At 38.6% G+C, this 20,275-nt stretch overlaps 1 protein-coding gene across 1 annotated transcript; it reads left to right on the plus strand.

Moving 5' to 3' along the window:
- Window positions 1-1,331: 1,331 nt before the first annotated feature.
- On the plus strand, window positions 1,332-15,697 carry LOC592390 (insulin-induced gene 2 protein). Its single transcript, XM_030990600.1, has 7 exons — window positions 1,332-1,504; window positions 6,051-6,450; window positions 6,975-7,149; window positions 7,964-8,088; window positions 8,859-9,025; window positions 9,426-9,525; window positions 10,997-15,697. Exons 2-7 carry the CDS (start codon window positions 6,307-6,309, stop codon window positions 11,030-11,032), a joined length of 747 nt encoding a protein of 248 aa, XP_030846460.1. The 5' UTR covers window positions 1,332-1,504; window positions 6,051-6,306; the 3' UTR covers window positions 11,033-15,697.
- Window positions 15,698-20,275: the final 4,578 nt, after the last annotated feature.

Here is a 20,275-nt window from a genome sequence, read left to right on the forward strand (position 1 = left end):
TAAAACCCAGGTACTGTCCCTTTTGCAGCCAAGGCATCGAATACTGTAGAACTCTGCAGGAATTATTATGTCTATCTGTGAAATTTAAATATTAGCAGTGTCCTAATATTCAATGTATGCAGGAAACTCGTTTACCTTCTAAAGATCACTGTTAGACACTATAGTGACTGACTGCATGACTGACATTTTTCTTCTTTGGTAATGACATAAAATGAGCTGTAACAGGTACATGAGCAATTGTCTATACATCAACAAACCACTACTTGTAATGGCCATAATTAAACTGATTGAATCTTTCTCAGCACAAAACGTACGACCATTCGTTACAAGGGTCTGAAAATCAGAATATTACTTAGGTGATTGCAATCATTTAAGTCGCTTCAACAACTAGTGGTCGTTATTTTCCCACTAAAAGCCATTTTCAAGCCCTTTCGTTTTGAGGGAAGTTTTAAATTAATATTGTCCTTCAAATGCCGTTGGAATTTAACTTTTCTGTTTAAAGGTTAGGTTTGGGTTTAGGGATATATCAGTTGGACCGAGGGTAGAAACTGTAAGTGTATTGACGCAGCCAAGTGTCGTAGGCCTACTAACAAACTCTGATGACTCCTCCTAGTACAACTTTGTTTACTTTGGTTTGATGCCTCGATCTACATCTACACAACTTGATTGACAAATCTTTTGATTTTCATACGTCTCGCGATCCGCGGACTGCCCTTTTTCTCGACCTGGCTATGTTATCACATCATTCGATTTTTAGCTGGAAATAACTAGGGCATACTACATGAATAGCCATCATTCTGTGTTAAATCATAGACGTAATAGAATACAGGCGCAGGCGTTTATTGATTGAGACCAAAAAAGTGACCTATTTTATCTCCTCTGTTTTCTTTTTGTTCAACTTGTCAATAAAGGACATGTGCACAAAAAGTAGGGTAAGGTCAACCAGAGTGGTGTGAGAACACCCTTATGAATTATGCATAAGGGAGTGTGGGGGGCGTGATTGTTTTCATAGTCTATATATAGACACCGTCTTTGTAATATCATGGATCCTATGGTTCATGTTCACTTATCATATGATAAAAATAGTACAAAAATCACATTTGATACGTAAGAATAAATTGAGAGTTGCATATTAATGTTTATCTAAGATTAAATATAGTTAAATTGCTATTTTAGCTTTAAAAATATAATATTCATTCGTGTTTAATAAAAATAGCGCTTGGAGTACAGACTAGGTATACTCAGTCAGCCGACCGATTCGGGCTTCTAATTGGTTATCCATTTTGCATAAATTACTATAATAATAATAATGATCGCGCGATCGTACCACAACAGCTGAGCTGATATCTCTGAGAGCGGCGCGGGCGAGCACAAGTGACCTTTCGTAGCATACGATCACGTTAACAATTTTTATACGAGATTTGGAGGCCAAACATACGAAATATTTCATTGCAAACTCATCTGATTTCGACGAACGACGTGTCAGCCTCTGTTCGAGCACTAGGTGAGTGTATTTTTTAATTCATACAATTTGGAACCAAGTTTAATTTGCAGTTTCTTATCAAAACTAATGACAAATGTGTCTGAAAACTGATGAATTGAATGTTGTTGATGTTAGCTGCGAATACGTGCATGGTTATGATTCAAGCGAAATGTGCTCCACCATCAAGTGCATCTGTGTTGTCAGACTTAGAATCTAGACGAGCATGATCATGATGATGAATATGAGATAAATTGTCTCAATTTCGGTTAGATCAAGATTCAAGTTAGATTTTAGCATCTACTGTTAGATCATCATAATTTGGTACGTGATTTGTTATTAATTTGAATAAAGGATTCAACACAAAGTAAATTCTCAAAAGACTCCAGACCAAAGGCAAAGCTGACAGTAAAGATTCTCCCGAATATCAGTGGACTGAGAGTGAATATGTAAATCTTATCATGTTCATGGATGGATGATGTTGAATGTTAATTGACAATAACACATGACAGGTTATAGATCTAGGTCTTGATCTAGACCTATATCATGTTTTCATAGGCTGCCTTGGCCTTGCATTTTAAAGTCTAAAAAAAGGGTTTAAAAAAAGAGGAGAAGAAAGGGAAAGAGAGAGTGAGAAAAAACATAAGAAAGGCCAAAGACCAGCAGATGGATAAGACGATGAATAAAACACTGTCAATAATTATTAGGCTAGAGCCTAGTAGAGGGTTTCAACATCAATGACAAGACCAGACCCTTCATTGGACGAGGCTTGTGTAGCTTTAGTGAATGGAGAAGGAGGAGGCGTGATAGCTCAGTTGGTAGAGCAGCGGTGACCCGGGTTCAAAACCAAGTTGATGCGCTAGTGCCCTTTGGTAAGCCATTAATCATCATTACCAGGTCCCTCAGAGAGGACCTAAATTAAGCCGTCAGCCGTCTGGTTGCTTACTAATAACAAGCATTTATGCTTTCTTAGCAGCCAGGTAAAATAACCACCGCCACTTAAACTAAAGAAGAAGAAGTCCAATGGCAATGACTTCACATATAGCCATCTGGAAAATATCCTTTATTGACCTTTTTCTTTTGCAATTTCCTCTTTATTTAACTGCTGAATATGTAAATAAATTTCCCACAGCACTGATGATAACACTCCAGCCCTTGAAAACGAAAGTGCGTAGAGTACGTTTCCCCTGTCCTATATCCAAGTTTTCAAATTGGATGGATGAAGATTAGAAGCATTGAACCATAACACACCAAAAGGCCCATTTACAGTAACAAAGCTCAAACAACACCATTTTGAAAAGTCATCAATTTTTTTTACTGTTATGTACACCACTGGTACTAGAGAAACCCATTTAAACTTTGTTTCTTTATTTCATTTTTTTTGCGCTGTTCTGCATGTGATCGCACAGAAGCGAAGAGTGTCACGTGACAAGAAATGGAATCGTCCGTAGCTTAGAGAGTGTGCAGCATTTAAACTGAAAAAAAAATCAGTGAAATTTTGGCAGGCGTTTAAAAAAAAAGACACAATCCAGAGGTGGGTTTTTCAATCTTGTTTTTTCGTCGTGTTTGCCGGTAGTTGCTATCTACCGACATTTGAGGACTTTTGCTTGCATTGCAGGTAAATGCAGCTACTGACATTTTATGATTTTTTGCTTGCAAACAACAAATGCAGCTTATGTTGTATTCTGGTCTCCCATTTGTTGTGCTCTAAATGGAAAGGGCCAAAATCTCAAACCCTTCAAACCCAAATTTAGATGTTCATTCTGTTAATTGATTATCAAATTTAGCAAGGTAATAAAAATTAAAAAATCCTGTTGTTAAAACAATTGTTAAAAATTGTTAAAAATAATAATGTTGTTGAAATGAAAATGATCAAGTAAAATCATAAAAATCATAAATAACCAGAAGATAACTGTTGGCCCAAATTAAGTGTCTACCATGTCAATTTTAAACTGTTATATGAGCCATAACACATTATAGTAGATAGTATGTTCAATCATTCCCAATCTTGTGTAATATTAATACTGTATGCCTTCTATGTGTACGTGTACATACAGTAGTTATGTTGATAATGTATAGAGCTGCATTCATGTTCATACATGTTCATATGCCTGTAGTGTGCATACCACACACACTGAAGTGGGCTGACGTCCAAATATAGCTGTTGGAGCAGCTTAATTGCCACAGTGCAGATGTTTACTTTAGTCGTAGAAGTGAGACCACTTTCACTCTAAAATTAGGGTCATATAAGATATTTCTTGAGGAAACATATCATACATGTATGTGAATCAGTGATGTACATAATGTAGGTCACTCTTCCTCTGAGATAAAAGTGACCTCAAACTCCTGGGTTTCGCAACTAGCAGTACAGCACAGCTACATGTACATAAAACAGCAAGAGTGTGAATTGTATAGTACTTTGTTGTACATGTACGTCATGTACTGTATAGAGCAGAGAGGTCAGTTTGTGCACCAAAGATGCAGGCTCAGTGTAATGTAGGTCACTGTTTTGGTCGATTTAATTTGCCTCGACCTCGTAGGGCTTTGCAATATGAAGCGGATAACCTGCTTCAATTGTGCACTGGTCACGTTTGCTTGTTCCCAAAACCTAAAGTGGCTAGCTGTACTGCTTTGTCCCTTTTATAAGATTAAGTATAGTGAGTTTGAAGTGCAGTGTGCACTGTACATTTCATTTAGGCCGGGTAGCCTTTTGTTGTACAGCACATGTAAATATATATATAGGACAGGTTCACTATGGAGGTCAGTTTGTGCACAAAAGATGCAGGCTGCATGCAATGTAGGTCACTGGTCAATTTCAGTTGCCTTGACCTCGTAAGGATATATATTGGAATATGAAGTGGTCAAGCTGCACTGGTCACGTTTCCTTGTTCCCAAGGGCGAAAGTGGCCTGTCAGCTTTGTGTCCAGGCTCTCAGAAGCATGTTTAGGTACATGCATCTGTACATGTAACATATTTAGGGGCAGATTTAGGGTTTTGTAAGGGGTTGGGGGTTAAAATTTCCTTTAAATATGACATGCAAAAGCAATACGACGCAACAAAGGTTATCAAGCTTAAAAAGCCGGGTTCTATTTGTGAGAAAATATCTGACACTGACATAAAAAAACAAAAAACAAAACATGGGGGGGGGGGGGCGGTGGGGTTCCCTCTGTGATCCTCCCCCTCTGTCCTGGTACAATGATTAAGATTAAGCCATGCAGATTACTCCATCTTGTGTTGGTACACGTAGCTTTCTAGCAGAATGTATTAGAAATCAATTTGCATGGTATTTTATATCTTGCATGAACCTGTGTGTCCCCATTTATGTACCCTACAGTATATCTGATATGTGCGTGTAGATCGATGCAGCTGTACTCTCCAACTCTCTATATCATGAGGTAGTGGTTATGAGATTTGGAGAAAAAAAAGTCAACTTCTATTTCCTGTTGCATCTCTCAATTTGCCAGACAGAGTCCTTGCAGGGAAGTCGTACACTTTCGATGAGTTAGATGTTGTCTGTTACACGTATGTAAAAGCATAGTGCATGTCTGCATGATTGCACTTTTTGGGAGTTGACTATATAATTGATGCCTACCGGTAAATTATATACAGTACATTAATACTTTATGTGAGCTCAATTTACAAGCTACATGTATTTTGCCAATAGAATGTTGGTAAGTATGTCTACTTTCGACAGTAGCATTATTTTCTAATTGCAGGCTGAGCTACATGTAGCTACATGTACATTGCTTTCTCATTTTTCATCATCCACAAAGTGCACATTTTAATTTTTTAGATTTAACAAAATTACTGCAATAACCATTTCAATATATGGTGGTTTAACTTTTGTGAATTACCCCTTTTTGATAAAAATATTGACCTTTTCATAGATCAAAGGTTCTGACTCATTTTCAGGAGTACATCGACTTTTGAAAGGTCTTACTGTATTAGTCTGTGACTATAGTCTCTTTGATTAGTGCAGAGTGCTGTTCTTGCATGTACATGCACAATGTACATGTGCCTTTTATGCATGTGCCTTCATGCATATGACTCTGTAATATACTGTATGTGTACATGTACATGCTTGACTAATGACCAGAAAAAATGTAAACAAAGTTATATTTGCAAGGATTTTCAATAACCTTGAGCTGTAAATTAAAGGATAGGGCAAAGATAACTTTTGGCTGAATTCCAAATGATCTTGTTATCTCATAAGGTTATATGTGTATAAAGGGTGTGCAGAAAAAGGAAGCCTGATCGAGGACTACAAAATGGGTACAAGAAAGATAATGCCCATGCCTGGATGATTGACATTGGCCTGTAAATCATTCAAGTCGATTGGAAAGAATGTTTACTGATGTTTGGTGATTGTCATGTTATTATCTTGATGTTGCTTTGCAGTTTTCCTCAAAGCTTTGTGTGAAGTGTACATGTATGCAATGAAGTAGAATATTCATGACAATTATTGGATATACATGTATACAAGAATCCCTTGGTTAGATTATTGTATTATATATAATATTACCTGTATTTTTAATATCTGATTGTTCTCTCCTTTGTTTTCCACGTACAGATCCCATCTTGCAAAGGTCTCCTAATCCCAACCTTCATGTTTTCCTGCTGAAAAGTCGCATGATCTGGTTTCCTGTCTTCAAGGACTTATAGCAAGGTTACACAAATACTGCAACAGTGAGCTCAGTCACTGCTTGTTCAACTCTCAAGTGCATGGCTCGCCATCCTTGTACATTGTAATTAACCGACACATCTTGTAAGAGACTGTAGAAGAGATACAGTCTGCCGAACGAACGAGTCGTAATCGAACAACAAACATGGCTTCTCAGGGGACACCTTCCCCTGCACAAAACCCCAGCGGTCAACCGTCCATACCCAGCGGTCAGCAGCCTAAGGAGAGCATGAGCGATCATTCCTTCGGCCACACCATGGCTATTCTACTAGACAGACAGAAGGTCAAGGTAGGTCACTCAAGTTTTTATCCGTGTAGCATAATGCCTATATAAACATCATGTCTACATTAAATACAATTTCGAGCCCCAATGGTGGCAATTTATTTACATTTGATCATCACATTTACCTTACCTTAATGATATTGATGACACAGGCAGTTGCCTGTGGCTCTTCAGGCATGTCAAGATGCAAGGTACATCCCATATGTGCACATGAATTGAATGAATTATTTATCATCAGGGGTTTTGAAATTACACCCATAAAATTACTGGTTTATTATTATTTGAAAGTTTGAAGCAGATCTCATGATCCAATGTTCTTTCTGCAATAAGATTATTTTTACAAATTTATTTGACGCAAACAAAAGGGAGTAAATAAATACATGTTCCCATTGCATAAATGACAGCGTGATGTAAAGTCTGTGTTTGTACTCGTACAAACCACTCATAAGGGACAGACACATGACATTTACAAATTACAATGATGATTGAGTGCCTAATGATGTCTTTTGTTTTGTTTACCGAATCCACAGCTGTGTCGATCCCTGTGCAGACGCGGCGTGGTTCTCTTCCTCATTGGCATCGTGATGGCCCTTGTACTGAACCTACTTCAAGTCCAAAATAACGTCACCTTGTTTCCTCCCGAGACACTCGACAGTATATCCTCCTCGGCCTGGTGGGTCGCTCCCTTCTGTGGCTCGGCTGCTGGTAAGTTGGATTTTTTTTCTTCATGAGAATATTGTTGATCTGAAGATCCCCACCCCCCAAAAGAAGAAGAAAAAAAAAGTGGCACTCGAACACTGGATATTATCATTGGGATGCCCCTATTGTGGTTCAGCAGCAGAGTGCTGTATTGAATGGTTTACCTTTAAGTTACAAAGAAAATGCGCCTAAGTTTCACATTTTGCATCTATGAAATCTCTGAGGAATATATTATTAGTAAATTTTTAAACAACTTCCAATCATGAAAAAAATAAGAAAATTGTTGTTTATGAAAGTATGTTCCTACCTTCAATATCTTTACTTTCAAGATGTTTTCTGCACAGAGGCAATTTCTTTCATACCAGGACTTTGGATATACAGTGAAACCTGTATATAAAGACCACTCACAGGAAACATGAAAAGTGGCCTTCATTGGCAGGTAGTCTCTATGTACAGGTTCCTCAAGTACATGTTTCAATGAGAAACTATATTCAGAGGAAACAAAATATGTGATCTTTATAGACGGGTGGTCTTTCCATACAGGTGGTTGCTAAAGCAGGTTTGACTGTACCTTTAAATTTGTGATTGAAAGCCCATCTGCACTAGTTTGGCCAGGAGGGATTAGACCTCCATGCATGGTCACTGGCAGGTTGTTATCTAATCAAATCAGCTCTCAATTAACATAAGAAAAAGGGCATCATGGGGACCGATGGTCACCAATTAGGCATTGTTTGCCTATAGAGGGGGCAAGTAGCTATAAGTAGTGCAGTGGGGCTTTAATCAACCCAATCATTCTACATTCTGTTTCTTCTCACCACAGTACTTGTAGGACTGCTGTACCCTTGCATAGACGATAAGCTTGGAGAAACGCCTTACTACAAGAGAGAATGGTCTCATGTCATGCGATGTCTTGCCGTCTTCGTCGGAATCAACCATGCTTGTGCTGTATCCTTGTAATACAAATCAGAGAATAATCATGTTCACACTGTGATCTGCAATCTACTCTGAAGCGTTCACTTCAGGCTTTATTTCGTCAAAGATTTTTCGTTTAGGCTGGGGTTGCTATTGAGTTTCAGGTTATTTAAGTTTTAGGTTAGCTTTGGGTTAGGGTTTGGGGTATGCTTTTCGGGACAGGTTTTTAGTTGATAAATAGAAATATGATGTTCATGTAGTGTTGAGTCAAATGTTGCAGCTGCATGGAATTTGATCAGTACTGTTGGCAATGTATCTAGGAGCAAATGTTGGTGGAAAATGTGCTGTACACTCATACATGTAATTGCATGTTTTATATAACGGATATCATTTGAAATCTGTTTCTTCCATTACATGCTTGAAGGAGTGGAATTGATTATCATTGGAAGTAAGATAGGAAACAAATGTAAATTGATTTACCAGGTGGTAACAGGTGATTGGTACTTTTGCATTTGTGTGCTGATGGTCACAATAGGTTACCTTAGCTTGTACATGTACCTTTGAGAAAAAAGAAGAAATCATTTTGCAATGATTAGACCATGATATACAAGGTAAATATCAAGCTTTGTAATAGAAGAATTTATTCATCAATTTAATCTGAGAATCAAAAGCACTCCCTCGTTTTCTCTGTATTATTTTCACAAAAGGTGCAAATTTATCAATACATTTATCAATACATTTATCAATATGTTTGGTACATGGACACAGAGTCGTATTTCTTCCTTGACCAGCTGACAATTCAGAAAATCGAATTTGCCAACAACCTCCAGTTTTCTCTCACTTTGGCTGCAATGTCTCTTGGTTTGTGGTGGCTCTTTGATCGGTCAAGGAGTGGATTTGGTCTGGCCCTGACTATTGCCTTCTTAGCGACTCTCATCACACAACTCCTTGTGTATAAAGGAGTATACAGGTATGGATATAACAAGTATTTGAATGATTTAATTTAATTACACTACTGTACTTTGTCATAATTTGCTTTATTTCTCTGTAATGTTGATAATGATTGATTTTGATTTATCTTGTCCTTATGTTGATATTTCTTTAGTTCATGAATTAGTAGTTATGTGTAATTGTGTTGTTTTATTATTGTAAAGCGCATTGTTATTTTATTTGAAGATGAAATGCGCTATAGAAGCCTAGGTTATATAATAATAGTAGTATTAATAATGTATGAGATATGTAAGGTGCCAAATCCACTCGAAAGGAAATGCTCAGCTCAAGGTGCACTTTTAAAACAAGAAAAGAAGAAAAGAAAAAGAGATGTAAAGATTATGTGCACATAATAATTCCAAGCATACTTTCTCTTACAGATACACAGAGCCTGACTTCCTGTACGTGCGATCCTGGCTTCCATGCGTCTTCTTCTCGGGAGGTGTAACGATAGGCAATATAGGCAGACAGCTTGCTCTGGTGAGTTCATCAACAAAATGTATAACACATCAACAACAATATACAGTCAAACCTGCTTGAATGACCACCTGTCTACAAAGAGCACATTTTTTGTTTCCCTTAAAAATGGTTTCTCATTGAAACATGTGCTAAAGGAACCTGTCTACAAAGACCACCTGTCTACTACGACCACTTTTTGTGTTTTCCTTGGGTGGTCGGCTGTCGCTATAGACAGGTTTGACTGTACATGTCACTAAAGACCAGTAGCATATTTGGGGGGGGGGGCGGAGACGAGATAATGGGGCATCTACCAGATTCTACCAATTTTGCGCCCAACCTTCTCATCAGTAGTCATGTATTGAGATGTCAACAAGCATCCAGCTACAATGTGTACATACCTCTATGCAATTAATCCAGTAGATAGTGTTTAGTAATATAGTAATTTGTAATTGGTATTAAAAATGTAATTTGGTGATCCTACACACACTATCGCTACATTTGCTACAGGGTTTATTTCAACCAAGGTATAGAGTTAGGTGTAGGTTCACCATTGGCTTTTGTATTATGTTCAGGATTATGTATGATGTTGGGTTCTGGGTTAAAATTCATTATTTGGATAGTGTTAGAAATTGAATGTGGAGCAACTGATGCCAGAGCACGTCTTGTAGAACCTCTTAAAGTTTAATCTAATTTTTGTCTCGCCTGCGTAGCAAAAAGCGAGACATAGGCGCCGCTTTTCCGGTGACGGCGGCGGCGACGGCGACGGCGACGGCGACGGCGTCAACATCAAAAACTTAACCTAAGGTTAAGTTTTTGAATTTTTGGTATAATTTTTAAAGTATAAGTTCTTAGTCAATTAAACTTTGACTATAGGGTAATCAAGTATCCCCAATCATGTGAGTAGAATTTCAGGTCACTAAGTTAAGGTCAAAGGCCATTTAAGGTCAACAAACTTAGACTTTGTTGTGGCATCAACATTAAGTTTTTCAAAATGCTTCTTCTTCGTTATTTTTCAACCGATTTTGATTCTGATTGTTTCATATGATAGGGCTAGGAGGGAATTTAAAATTTCTACACAGAATCGTGAAATTCATTATCTATGCTAATTTATGCAAATTTATTCGAAATCACAAAAAAGGCTTCTTCTCCTTCATTTCTCGACCGATTTTCATTTGGTTTGCTTTATATCGTAGAGCTAACTTTGGTACACTAAACTTCTACACAGAATTGTGAGATTTTGCTCCATTGATTATTTATGGTACTTTATGCAAATGAAATGAAATTATGTCCCTTCCAGGGCATCAAATTTCTATTTTTTGACCAGTTCAAAAGTGTACCACATAAAATTTACGATATTTGTTGTTGTGAGATGCGGATGAGCGCTACGTCATTGACATTCTGGTTTATCATATTGAATTGCGTTATGCAGGCGAGACCGCCGAGAGCGTTTCCCTTGTTTATATACATGTTTTATTCTTCCTCTTTCTCGCAGGTTGATCGTCAATTTGTGAAGGAGCACATGAGTTAAATCAGGCAACGTTTGAAGAAAGAGACTTTTATTATAAGATTTGTCTTGATACAAATCCGAACTTACAACCGCAGCTGACTGTATAAAGTGCAACGAAAGAGGCTAGATGCCACCGAGAGCAAACCAAAATGACGCAAGTGCAGAATTCTGATTTTAGTCAGGAGAACTTTAAGTAAGTGTATGTCTGCTCAGATGCAGCTTCAACAGGATGTTGCCAGCTTCAAGATGTACTTCCATGCTGCATGCTTACGGCGATGTTTGAACACTTCAGACAGCCATGGCCGTCCAGGTTGCGGGTGAATAGTTCTGCGAAATCTGCAATACTTGCATGGGAAATGGATTTTGCCGAAGATAAAAAGTTGAGTTGGTGCCTTCTACTTTGCCCGTTATATTCTCTTCACCATAGAAGAGGAAATAGAAGTTCTACTTTTTGTACTTAACCTACTCTGTACCATCAAGTACCCTTCCCAACCAAGGCTTTGACTGACATTGCCAAATTGGTGATTCCTTAGCTCGCCTTCAGCATTGAATGCATTCATCTCTCTGCAGTGTATCACAAGGACGTGAAGTAGAATTGTGAAGATTGTTGATGATGCTATGTTAAATACACGATGACAAATTTTGTGCTGAAACGTGATGTCTAGAGTGAGGGTGAAACATAGCTTCTTTCCTAATCTTCATGTATGAACAGTAGTCAGAAACTAGTCTTGTAGACCATGGTTTTGCCGGCCCTTAACACCCTTGATGCGACGACCAAGCATTTGGGACTTCATGGAAGAAAATACCAAGTGCGAATACTCCCAGACAGGTGAATCAGCAAGTAGTTTATGTGATGATGCATGCTTTCAACCTGCAATTAAATTGCTTTGGTCATCCCAAACCACCCCTGGGGATGCTGGAAGGACATGCACCGCACCATTTGGACCAAGTTTAAACAAGTTCCTGGTGAGAAGCCTGGTGAAGACTAAAGGTAGATAATGGGAATGAAGTCTTCTACATCTTGTTGTGCCCGCAGGAACTATTATTGACCCTAGTGCTGCTATGGTAAGGAGCGACTGGTTGAATTTATGGAGATGCAGTTAACATGTCACTCAATTTCTTAACTCTGTTCATTTAAGCTTTAAATGTTAGTGAGAAAGTGGCAGATACGTGAGGATACCTCTCACAAACTTAAAAGGTCTTCCTGCTGATATGAGCGGACAATGCAGAATTTGAAGTAGCCGTCCTGAGCCATAACCTGCATACAGTGATTTGCAGATATTTTACTTTATAAATGCTGACATCAATTGCCCTCGGGTCTTCCAAGTTTAGATCTGATCATATCGTCTGTTTGGAGCCAGAAGGGTGCTAGCGCTCATCGTCTTGCACCGAGTGAACGCCCTCCTGGCTCCAGAGTCCAGACAAGATGATATTTACTTTGGTTTTGACCATTGCCACTTGATTAGTATCAGTAAGTGTGAATGAAGTTGCAGAGCAGCCATGAAACTCATCTGCATTTCAGTCGCATAATCTGTTCTAACATGAGAGATACTTACTGATTGAAGTTATGGGACAAAGTGTCTTGACTGATGTTTTTACTTTGCATATTACAATCATAATTATGTTATTATTTTATAGATATGTACCTGTTTTAAAGCTACTACATAGTACGACATGGCTGTACATATATTTTTTTAAGGGGATTTCATTCTATATCTTTGCTTAAAGACCTCTCACTTTGATGAATGTATATGTTGCTCAAAGTGTGCTTTGATATTACGTCATATCGTCCATGTCATAGATGTTTTAAGACTTCTATTGTAAAAGTGCACAATATTTAAAAACATGGAAACAATGTTACATGTTGAGAGTACGCATTTACAATATTACTAAAATCCTAGATTTTATCTCTTCTTCATTGTAACTATCCATGACACACACTAATAGATATTACATTATGTTACCATTTACCACATTCAGGTACACAGTGCGTTTAACTTAGCAACCATAATGTAAACTCATTGTGACATTGTGAGAATGTGTTTCCAATTCCAATCGATTTAAGGCATTTCATCTCCTCTTACTCAGACTTTGCATGTGCATGTAGATCTAAGTAAACAAGGGTATGGGAAGCAATCAGTCTGTTTTCAAACAGAGACAAAGTCCATTAATGACGAATGAGATTATCTCATTTACAAAAGAGTTTGCAATGATAACAAACTTTGTTACAATATTTTGGTCTCTCTGCATCGAGTTGTGAGATTAGTTTTTGAAAGAGTTTGGTGGACTTCTATGCTGCCACGATCGGCGCCTGGTACAGGCCCAGGCAGATAAGCTTAAGCTTACAAAGTCCCCTTGAGGCTCTAACTAAATATTGATGAGGATGATTTGCCATTTCATTATCTTGCAGTGCTGGAATGCAGTGCCATTATGTGTTTGCGTATCTCAAATATTGATAACAATGTGGAAAGAATGTGTTGTAGAATCCATGCTTTATCACCCAGTTCTTTACTTTGTGACGCAGCTACTGCTGAACCTTAAACCAAATGAAACGTATTTTGGGACTTTGGACATTTGGCGTTATCCGTACTTACATCAAGGAAACTTTTCTCTTTGTTTTAGGCAGACCAAACGTTATTGTGTGTCCCTAATCATGTCCAATTTTTTTATTTCTTTTGCAAATTACAATTTTTTGAACATTTCATTATTTCACAATTCTTTTGATGTATTACTCCAATTGATGATTAGTTGAGCTGTATTTTAGAATACTTTTACAATCTGTTGGAAAGGGTTATTGTATGGAAGATATGATCACACATTTGATTGTACAGTAATGTACCTCTTTTGAACCATCTGGGGGCGTTTCACAGAACTTGTCATCAGTGACAAATTACATTTTTTGTTATAAGCTACTGAAATCCTCGCTTTTGATTGGTTATCAGCAGATTTGTCACTGATTTTTTTTTTTGTCATTTGTCATTAAAAAAAGGCTGTGTGAAACGGGTACTGGTGATATATTTGTGTAATGTGTACCAGGGAATGGTATTCTTGAGCCAGTATTACATAGATCCTTGATACCTACAATGTAGGCCTACATCTCGTTACACCACCGAGATGGACACCAGACTGACAATACTCCAAATGAAAAGGACATAACCCCCCCCCCCCCCCAAGAAAAAAGAAGAAGTTTGTTTGTCGTCGGTGTTTTGATGCGACTGGAGTTTAAAAACAAAACAAATTCACACCATGAAACATGTCGCACAAATAATGCTGGTGAGAAGATTGAGCACCTGTATTTGCCTCCCTCCTTGTAAAATGATGTATTGCTTTATCTGCTTTATATATGCCTTGCTATTGAGTAGCGTATACATGTATTTATTTCTTTTCCTTTAAAATCTACTTGTGCATTATTTCTATTATATAGAAATCATGTATCTTCCATTTTGTTTATTGCTTTTGGTTGTATTGTACTTGTTTTCATGGGAAAAGAAAATACCTTTTGCTTTGCTTACAATAGGCAATTAGAATGCAGCTCTAGGAAGTCTCACTGGTTGTAAAAGAAGTGATCAACTACATCCTGTCATCATGAACTTGCCACATGAATGTTTGGCTGATAAGATAAGGTTCAGGTTTGAAATATTGTAATTGGGGATTAGTCATCTTATACGGGTTCAACCAGAAAATTGCACAATTTCTTCATTGGTACTGGGACCTGTTTCATAAAAAATGTTGTTTATAAAATTGTCACGTTTCCAGAAGAAATTTGCTCATGCCCAATCAAATGCAATGATTTCAGGAGCATATAAGAGTCATTGTTACTTGTTGTTGATATCAAGTTTTATGAGACAGGGCCCAGATTTTTGATAGATTAAAGCTACAAGAACTAAATTACTGTAATGATATGGATATTCTCGTGTTTACGTTTTCCTCAAAGGTTCATTGACGTACATATACAAGGCAAATTCCTTGTATGCTATTTTTAACACCTGTTCCGAGACGTTGCGCTCTTAATTTTGGCTCTACTTTTTCGGCTTGGCCGATTGGATTAGGTGTCGTTGGGCGTGTCGCCACAGTTGACTTAAATTTAATCAGGCAAATTTGGGAAATAGATTTGTATTACAATTGGAAGGGTTTTTCCTTGTTGCCGGGTCTGTTCACACTATCGAAATAGTATGAGAGGGGAAGTGAGGATTACAGGTGTGTAATAGCCAGAAGCATGTGGGCTCGCTAGTGTGGACGGACATAGCAACATTTATCCCTTGTTATATTCCAGGGTTGTTGGGTCTCCGGGTGATTTGCATCTCTTGTTTGAGAGATTAGAATGTAAGAGACACAGGTGGGTGCGTGAAAGAAGTATGTGAGGAATAGAGATGCGGATCATCCGGAGCGCCTTATATCCTGGGGGTAAATTCGCCAAGAAATATAGGACCTTTTAATACGGAAACTAATTATGGGTGGATTGATATTACGCAATGCGTCTGTGTGACACGCCTCAATTTTTGGGTGCGCGAGGCGTGTCAGTTCGGGGGTATAAAAACCGAGTTGCGTCTCTAGAGCGGGACCTCTTTTCCGTTACGATCGACATGAGTTGCTAATTTGTTTCGATTGGGTTGCCCAGCCCCAAAACATGAACTTCGTGATTTATTAATTCTTCGTTTATTTTAATAAATCTTCAACTCCAATCAAGAATTTGTTTCAGTGACTTTGATTTATCTTCGTTTTCTACACTTCAAGAACTAAAGCTATACTTTAACATTTTCTGAGTCGGTACTAGGCGGGGCGGTTTTGGCCACCGGGCCGTCTCGCCGTGGATCGCTTCAATTGGTAGTACGGATGGGGTTCGAACCCATGCGGACATTACGTCCATTGGAACTTCAAGATATATTAGCGACGTCAGCGGAGAGCTGCAGAGATTTTTGTTAGCTCACATCCGTCAACTAGTTATATGTGGATCTGTTAGGGTTGTCACGAGGACGGAGTCCAAGAACCCCTGGGCTTCGAACTAACTTTTTTTTTTTGTCGGCCGCTCAGCATCGAAGAGTATTGAGAGGAGTGAAATTTTCTTCTGCTGGTGGTTTCCTGACGAGGGGGCCCAGGAGCTTATTTCCGCAGAGCTACAGCGCGACGAAGCGACGGTGGAAGCGTAGCTGGTGATTCTTTTATGCTGGGAAAACGGTAGTACTTTAGGGCCGCGTGGGTGTCATCTTGAAGGGGCTCGCTGCTTGTGTCAGCGGGGAGGTGATATCGTCACTTCATTCATGGTCGGCGGCACATGCCTTCAGTGTTGCATGCTTGCATCGTTCCGGTGAATTAGAAGGCCGCGGTGCCGGGAAACTAGGTACGTTCAGCTGGTCTCGTAGCTGGTCTACGGGTTTTCTGCGTAGCCTAACGGTTCGTCCTGTGATCTCCGTAGACGTGAAGTCTTGCAGTCAACTACATCGACGCGACACAACATCATCGCCATCGAGAGGGTCTGCAAGACTGTGTATTTACGGCGATCTAAGGCGTGTTCAGACATCATCTAGGAGGGAGTATTTCTGAGGGTGACGGATGCAGGCAGCGGATTGACATCTCTGGTATGTCTTGAACTTAGAACACTTTATCTATATATGATAATTGATTCTATGCCTTGTTGCGTATGGCATTATATACAATTAGATACATCTTTTGATGTATACCATTATTCAGAACATTTAGTGTATTATCTGACGGCATAATTCATTAATTGACTGGTAAATTTATATAATCCTTGTAAACGAGAACAGTAGTGAAGGTGTGTTTTTTTCATATATACATATGGTAACTAAGAATATGGTTCTGGTTTCACTCTGGCTCGCCTACATGTAGTATACATCTCTTCAAAAAATTAAGGTAAGCAGTATTTAGGGGTTTTATACTATATATGGTAACCCGAGGTTGCATCCCTTGCCTTAATGTTCATATTAGACTAAGTATTTAATAATATTTACATTAGATAATAATTATGGCGGAAGAGTTGGTTAAAGATTTGGTAACGGGTTTTACCGAAGCTCTACAGGGTATCCGGATTACACCTACTGGTAGGACAACCGCTACGTTGGATAGATTTTCAGGGCAGGGTGGTATGTTATTAGAAGATTGGTTAGGAGAGGTTGACCTATATTGTGAACAGTCACAAATTTCAGAGACCCAAAAGGTCAGTGTGATCAAGGCTCATTTGGAGGGGCCGGCACGTAAAGAGTTACGATGTTATTCTGAAACACTAGATACAAATCAAATAGTTACTATTTTGCAGAACCACTTTGGTAAGACACAGACTGTACAGTCTCTGCAACAGGCCTTTTACGATCGTAGTCAGAAGGAGGGTGAATCGTTAATGGAGTTTAGTAGGGACCTTATTGATTTATATGATAAAGCCATAGCAATAGCAAACTCCACACAAAAATCATCCCTTGAAGGTTTGCGAGAGGAAGCCCTCATTGCCCAATTTGTTGCAGGAGCCCGTAGTATGCCAATTCGATTAGAACTTAGGCGCCTTGAGTTAGCTGGTTCAGCCAAAACCTTTGTAGATATGAGGGAGTCTGCTAGAAAGTTACTTAAAGAATTGGATACTGTTCAAACTAGAAGGGGTGCAGTAAGGGAGGTGGGGGTTCGTCAACTCTCTGAAGGGCATCACCGGGCATCGGGTTCGCACCTTCAGAGCACTGAACCCCCAGCCCCTGCGCTGCTAGACCCCTTGCATTGTAATCATTGTGGTGAATTTGGACATGTAGTAGCTAATTGTAGATGGTTAGAGCAGACACCAATAAACCGGGGTAGAGGCTCGGGAAACTGGATACCTCCCCACCCTTAAGCCAGGTGAGGGAGGAACAGAGTACTCAAAGCAAGGCTGACTCCACTTCTGAATTATGGGATAAATTAGTCCGTAGTTGCCCCAAAGTAAATATTAATTTATTTGATATTCCCTCTGTTTGTCTTTTAGATACAGGGGCAGAGACCTCTCTTATTAGTGAAACTTATTTTGATAAATACCTATTACATAAAGTTCAGGTGGAGCAGTTGGGTATTCATTGTAATATTATAGGTGTAAATAGTACAGATGTCCCAGTAGTTGGTTATGTTCAAATTCCAGTACAAGTTTTTGGCATTACAAAAATTGGACATTTTATTATCGTTAAGCAAGATTTCAGGCAAGGAATGTCGAATACACCAGTAATTATTGGGAGTAATATTTTATATGAATTTATAGATGTTCAAGTACCTAATCAAGATAGAGATGCACAAGCATGGGTATTAGCATTAAAATGTCTTAAATTAACTAGGGCATCAGAAAACACAGTAAATCAGCAAAAATGTAGTTTTAAGAGTCCCGTTGCATTAAGAGTAGGGAAGTTAGGTGTGGAAATACCACCTAACTCTGTTAAGAGAGTTCCCATTAGGGTTCGTAAACCTCTCCATCATTTTGATGGGAGCTTAGTTTTGATAGAAGAATTGGATAGCGATAGTGCTGTAGATTTACTCGATACATTTCAGGTTCTCAATGGTTGTACTGTTGTAGAAGGAAATACTTTAGGGATTTTCGTTGCAAATTCGGGAGTCAATCCCATTTGGATTCCCCCTTATAGTCCAATAGCTAGAATGAGTCCAGCTAAATCGACTTCACATGTTCATTTAGAAGAAGACGAACAAGGAATACAGGTTAATACATTTTCTGTTATAAGTGATGTTTCGAAGGGACAACCCAAGACTCAACCAAAAGTTGAAGAACTTGAAAAGAATCCTGATAGTGAGATTTTTGTTTTTAGCAATGGTGATACATATACATTACCACCAGGATTAAGTTTACGATTGTCTTTATTTTCTACTGAGCAGGCTGAACAATTAGTTCGTTTGGTTCAGAAGTACGATTTTGTATTTTCTAAGGGTGAATTTGATGTAGGATTTTGTGATAAGATTCCCCATGAAATACATACGGATGATGAAGTTTCAATTAATTTACCTTACCGTAGGATTACACCATCTTGTGTTCAAGAAGTTAAGAGTTTAATCCAAAAGTTGCTAGACCAGCATATAATTAAGCACAGTACAAGTCCCTATGCCAGTCCTATTGTTTTAGTTAAGAAGGGAGATGGGTCGTTAAGAATGTGTATAGATTACCGTAGACTCAACTCTAAGACTATTAGAGATTCGTTCCCACTTCCTCGAATAGAGGAGTCACTAGAGTCCCTAGGGGGTGCTCGTTTTTTTAGTTCATTAGATTTAGCTCATGGATATTATCAAGTTGCTATGGATCCAGATTCTATTTATAAGACTGCATTTAGGATCCCCTTTGGATTGTTTGAATTTAGGAGAATGCCCTTTGGGTTGAGCAATGCTCCAGCTACTTTTCAAAGGGTAATGGAGAATTGTCTAGGTGATATGAATTTGTCAGAACTATTGATTTATTTAGATGATATTTTGGTGTTCTCAACAACATTTGAGGAACATCTACAACGCCTAGGTAAGGTATTTGCTAGGCTTCATAGTTTTGGTTTAAAGATTAAGGGTAAAAAGTGTCATTTATTTCAGGATCAGGTCAATTACCTGGGACATGTTGTTAGTGCGAAAGGAATCGAAGTAGATGACGATAAGATCTCGAAGATCCGAGACTGGCCTGTGCCAACTAGTAGCGAACAGTTACGTTCATTCCTGGGATTAGCAGGATATTATCGTAGATTCGTAGATAATTTTGCGAAGATAGCAGCTCCTTTGTTTAAGTTAATTCCCCCTTTAGTTAAGGGTAAGAAACCCAAATTTCAGAGTTTAATTTGGAATGAAGAAGCAAATGAAGCATTTCAATTGCTAAAACAAACGCTTATTGAAGCACCAGTACTTTCTTATCCCATCCGTACTACCAATTGAAGCGATCCACGGCGAGACGGCCCGGTGGCCAAAACCGCCCCGCCTAGTACCGACTCAGAAAATGTTAAAGTATAGCTTTAGTTCTTGAAGTGTAGAAAACGAAGATAAATCAAAGTCACTGAAACAAATTCTTGATTGGAGTTGAAGATTTATTAAAATAAACGAAGAATTAATAAATCACGAAGTTCATGTTTTGGGGCTGGGCAACCCAATCGAAACAAATTAGCAACTCATGTCGATCGTAACGGAAAAGAGGTCCCGCTCTAGAGACGCAACTCGGTTTTTATACCCCCGAACTGACACGCCTCGCGCACCCAAAAATTGAGGCGTGTCACACAGACGCATTGCGTAATATCAATCCACCCATAATTAGTTTCCGTATTA

Source organism: Strongylocentrotus purpuratus, unplaced genomic scaffold (assembly GCF_000002235.5).
Source record: "Strongylocentrotus purpuratus isolate Spur 01 unplaced genomic scaffold, Spur_5.0 spur5_scaffold_19, whole genome shotgun sequence".
Taxonomy (NCBI): domain Eukaryota; kingdom Metazoa; phylum Echinodermata; class Echinoidea; order Camarodonta; family Strongylocentrotidae; genus Strongylocentrotus; species Strongylocentrotus purpuratus.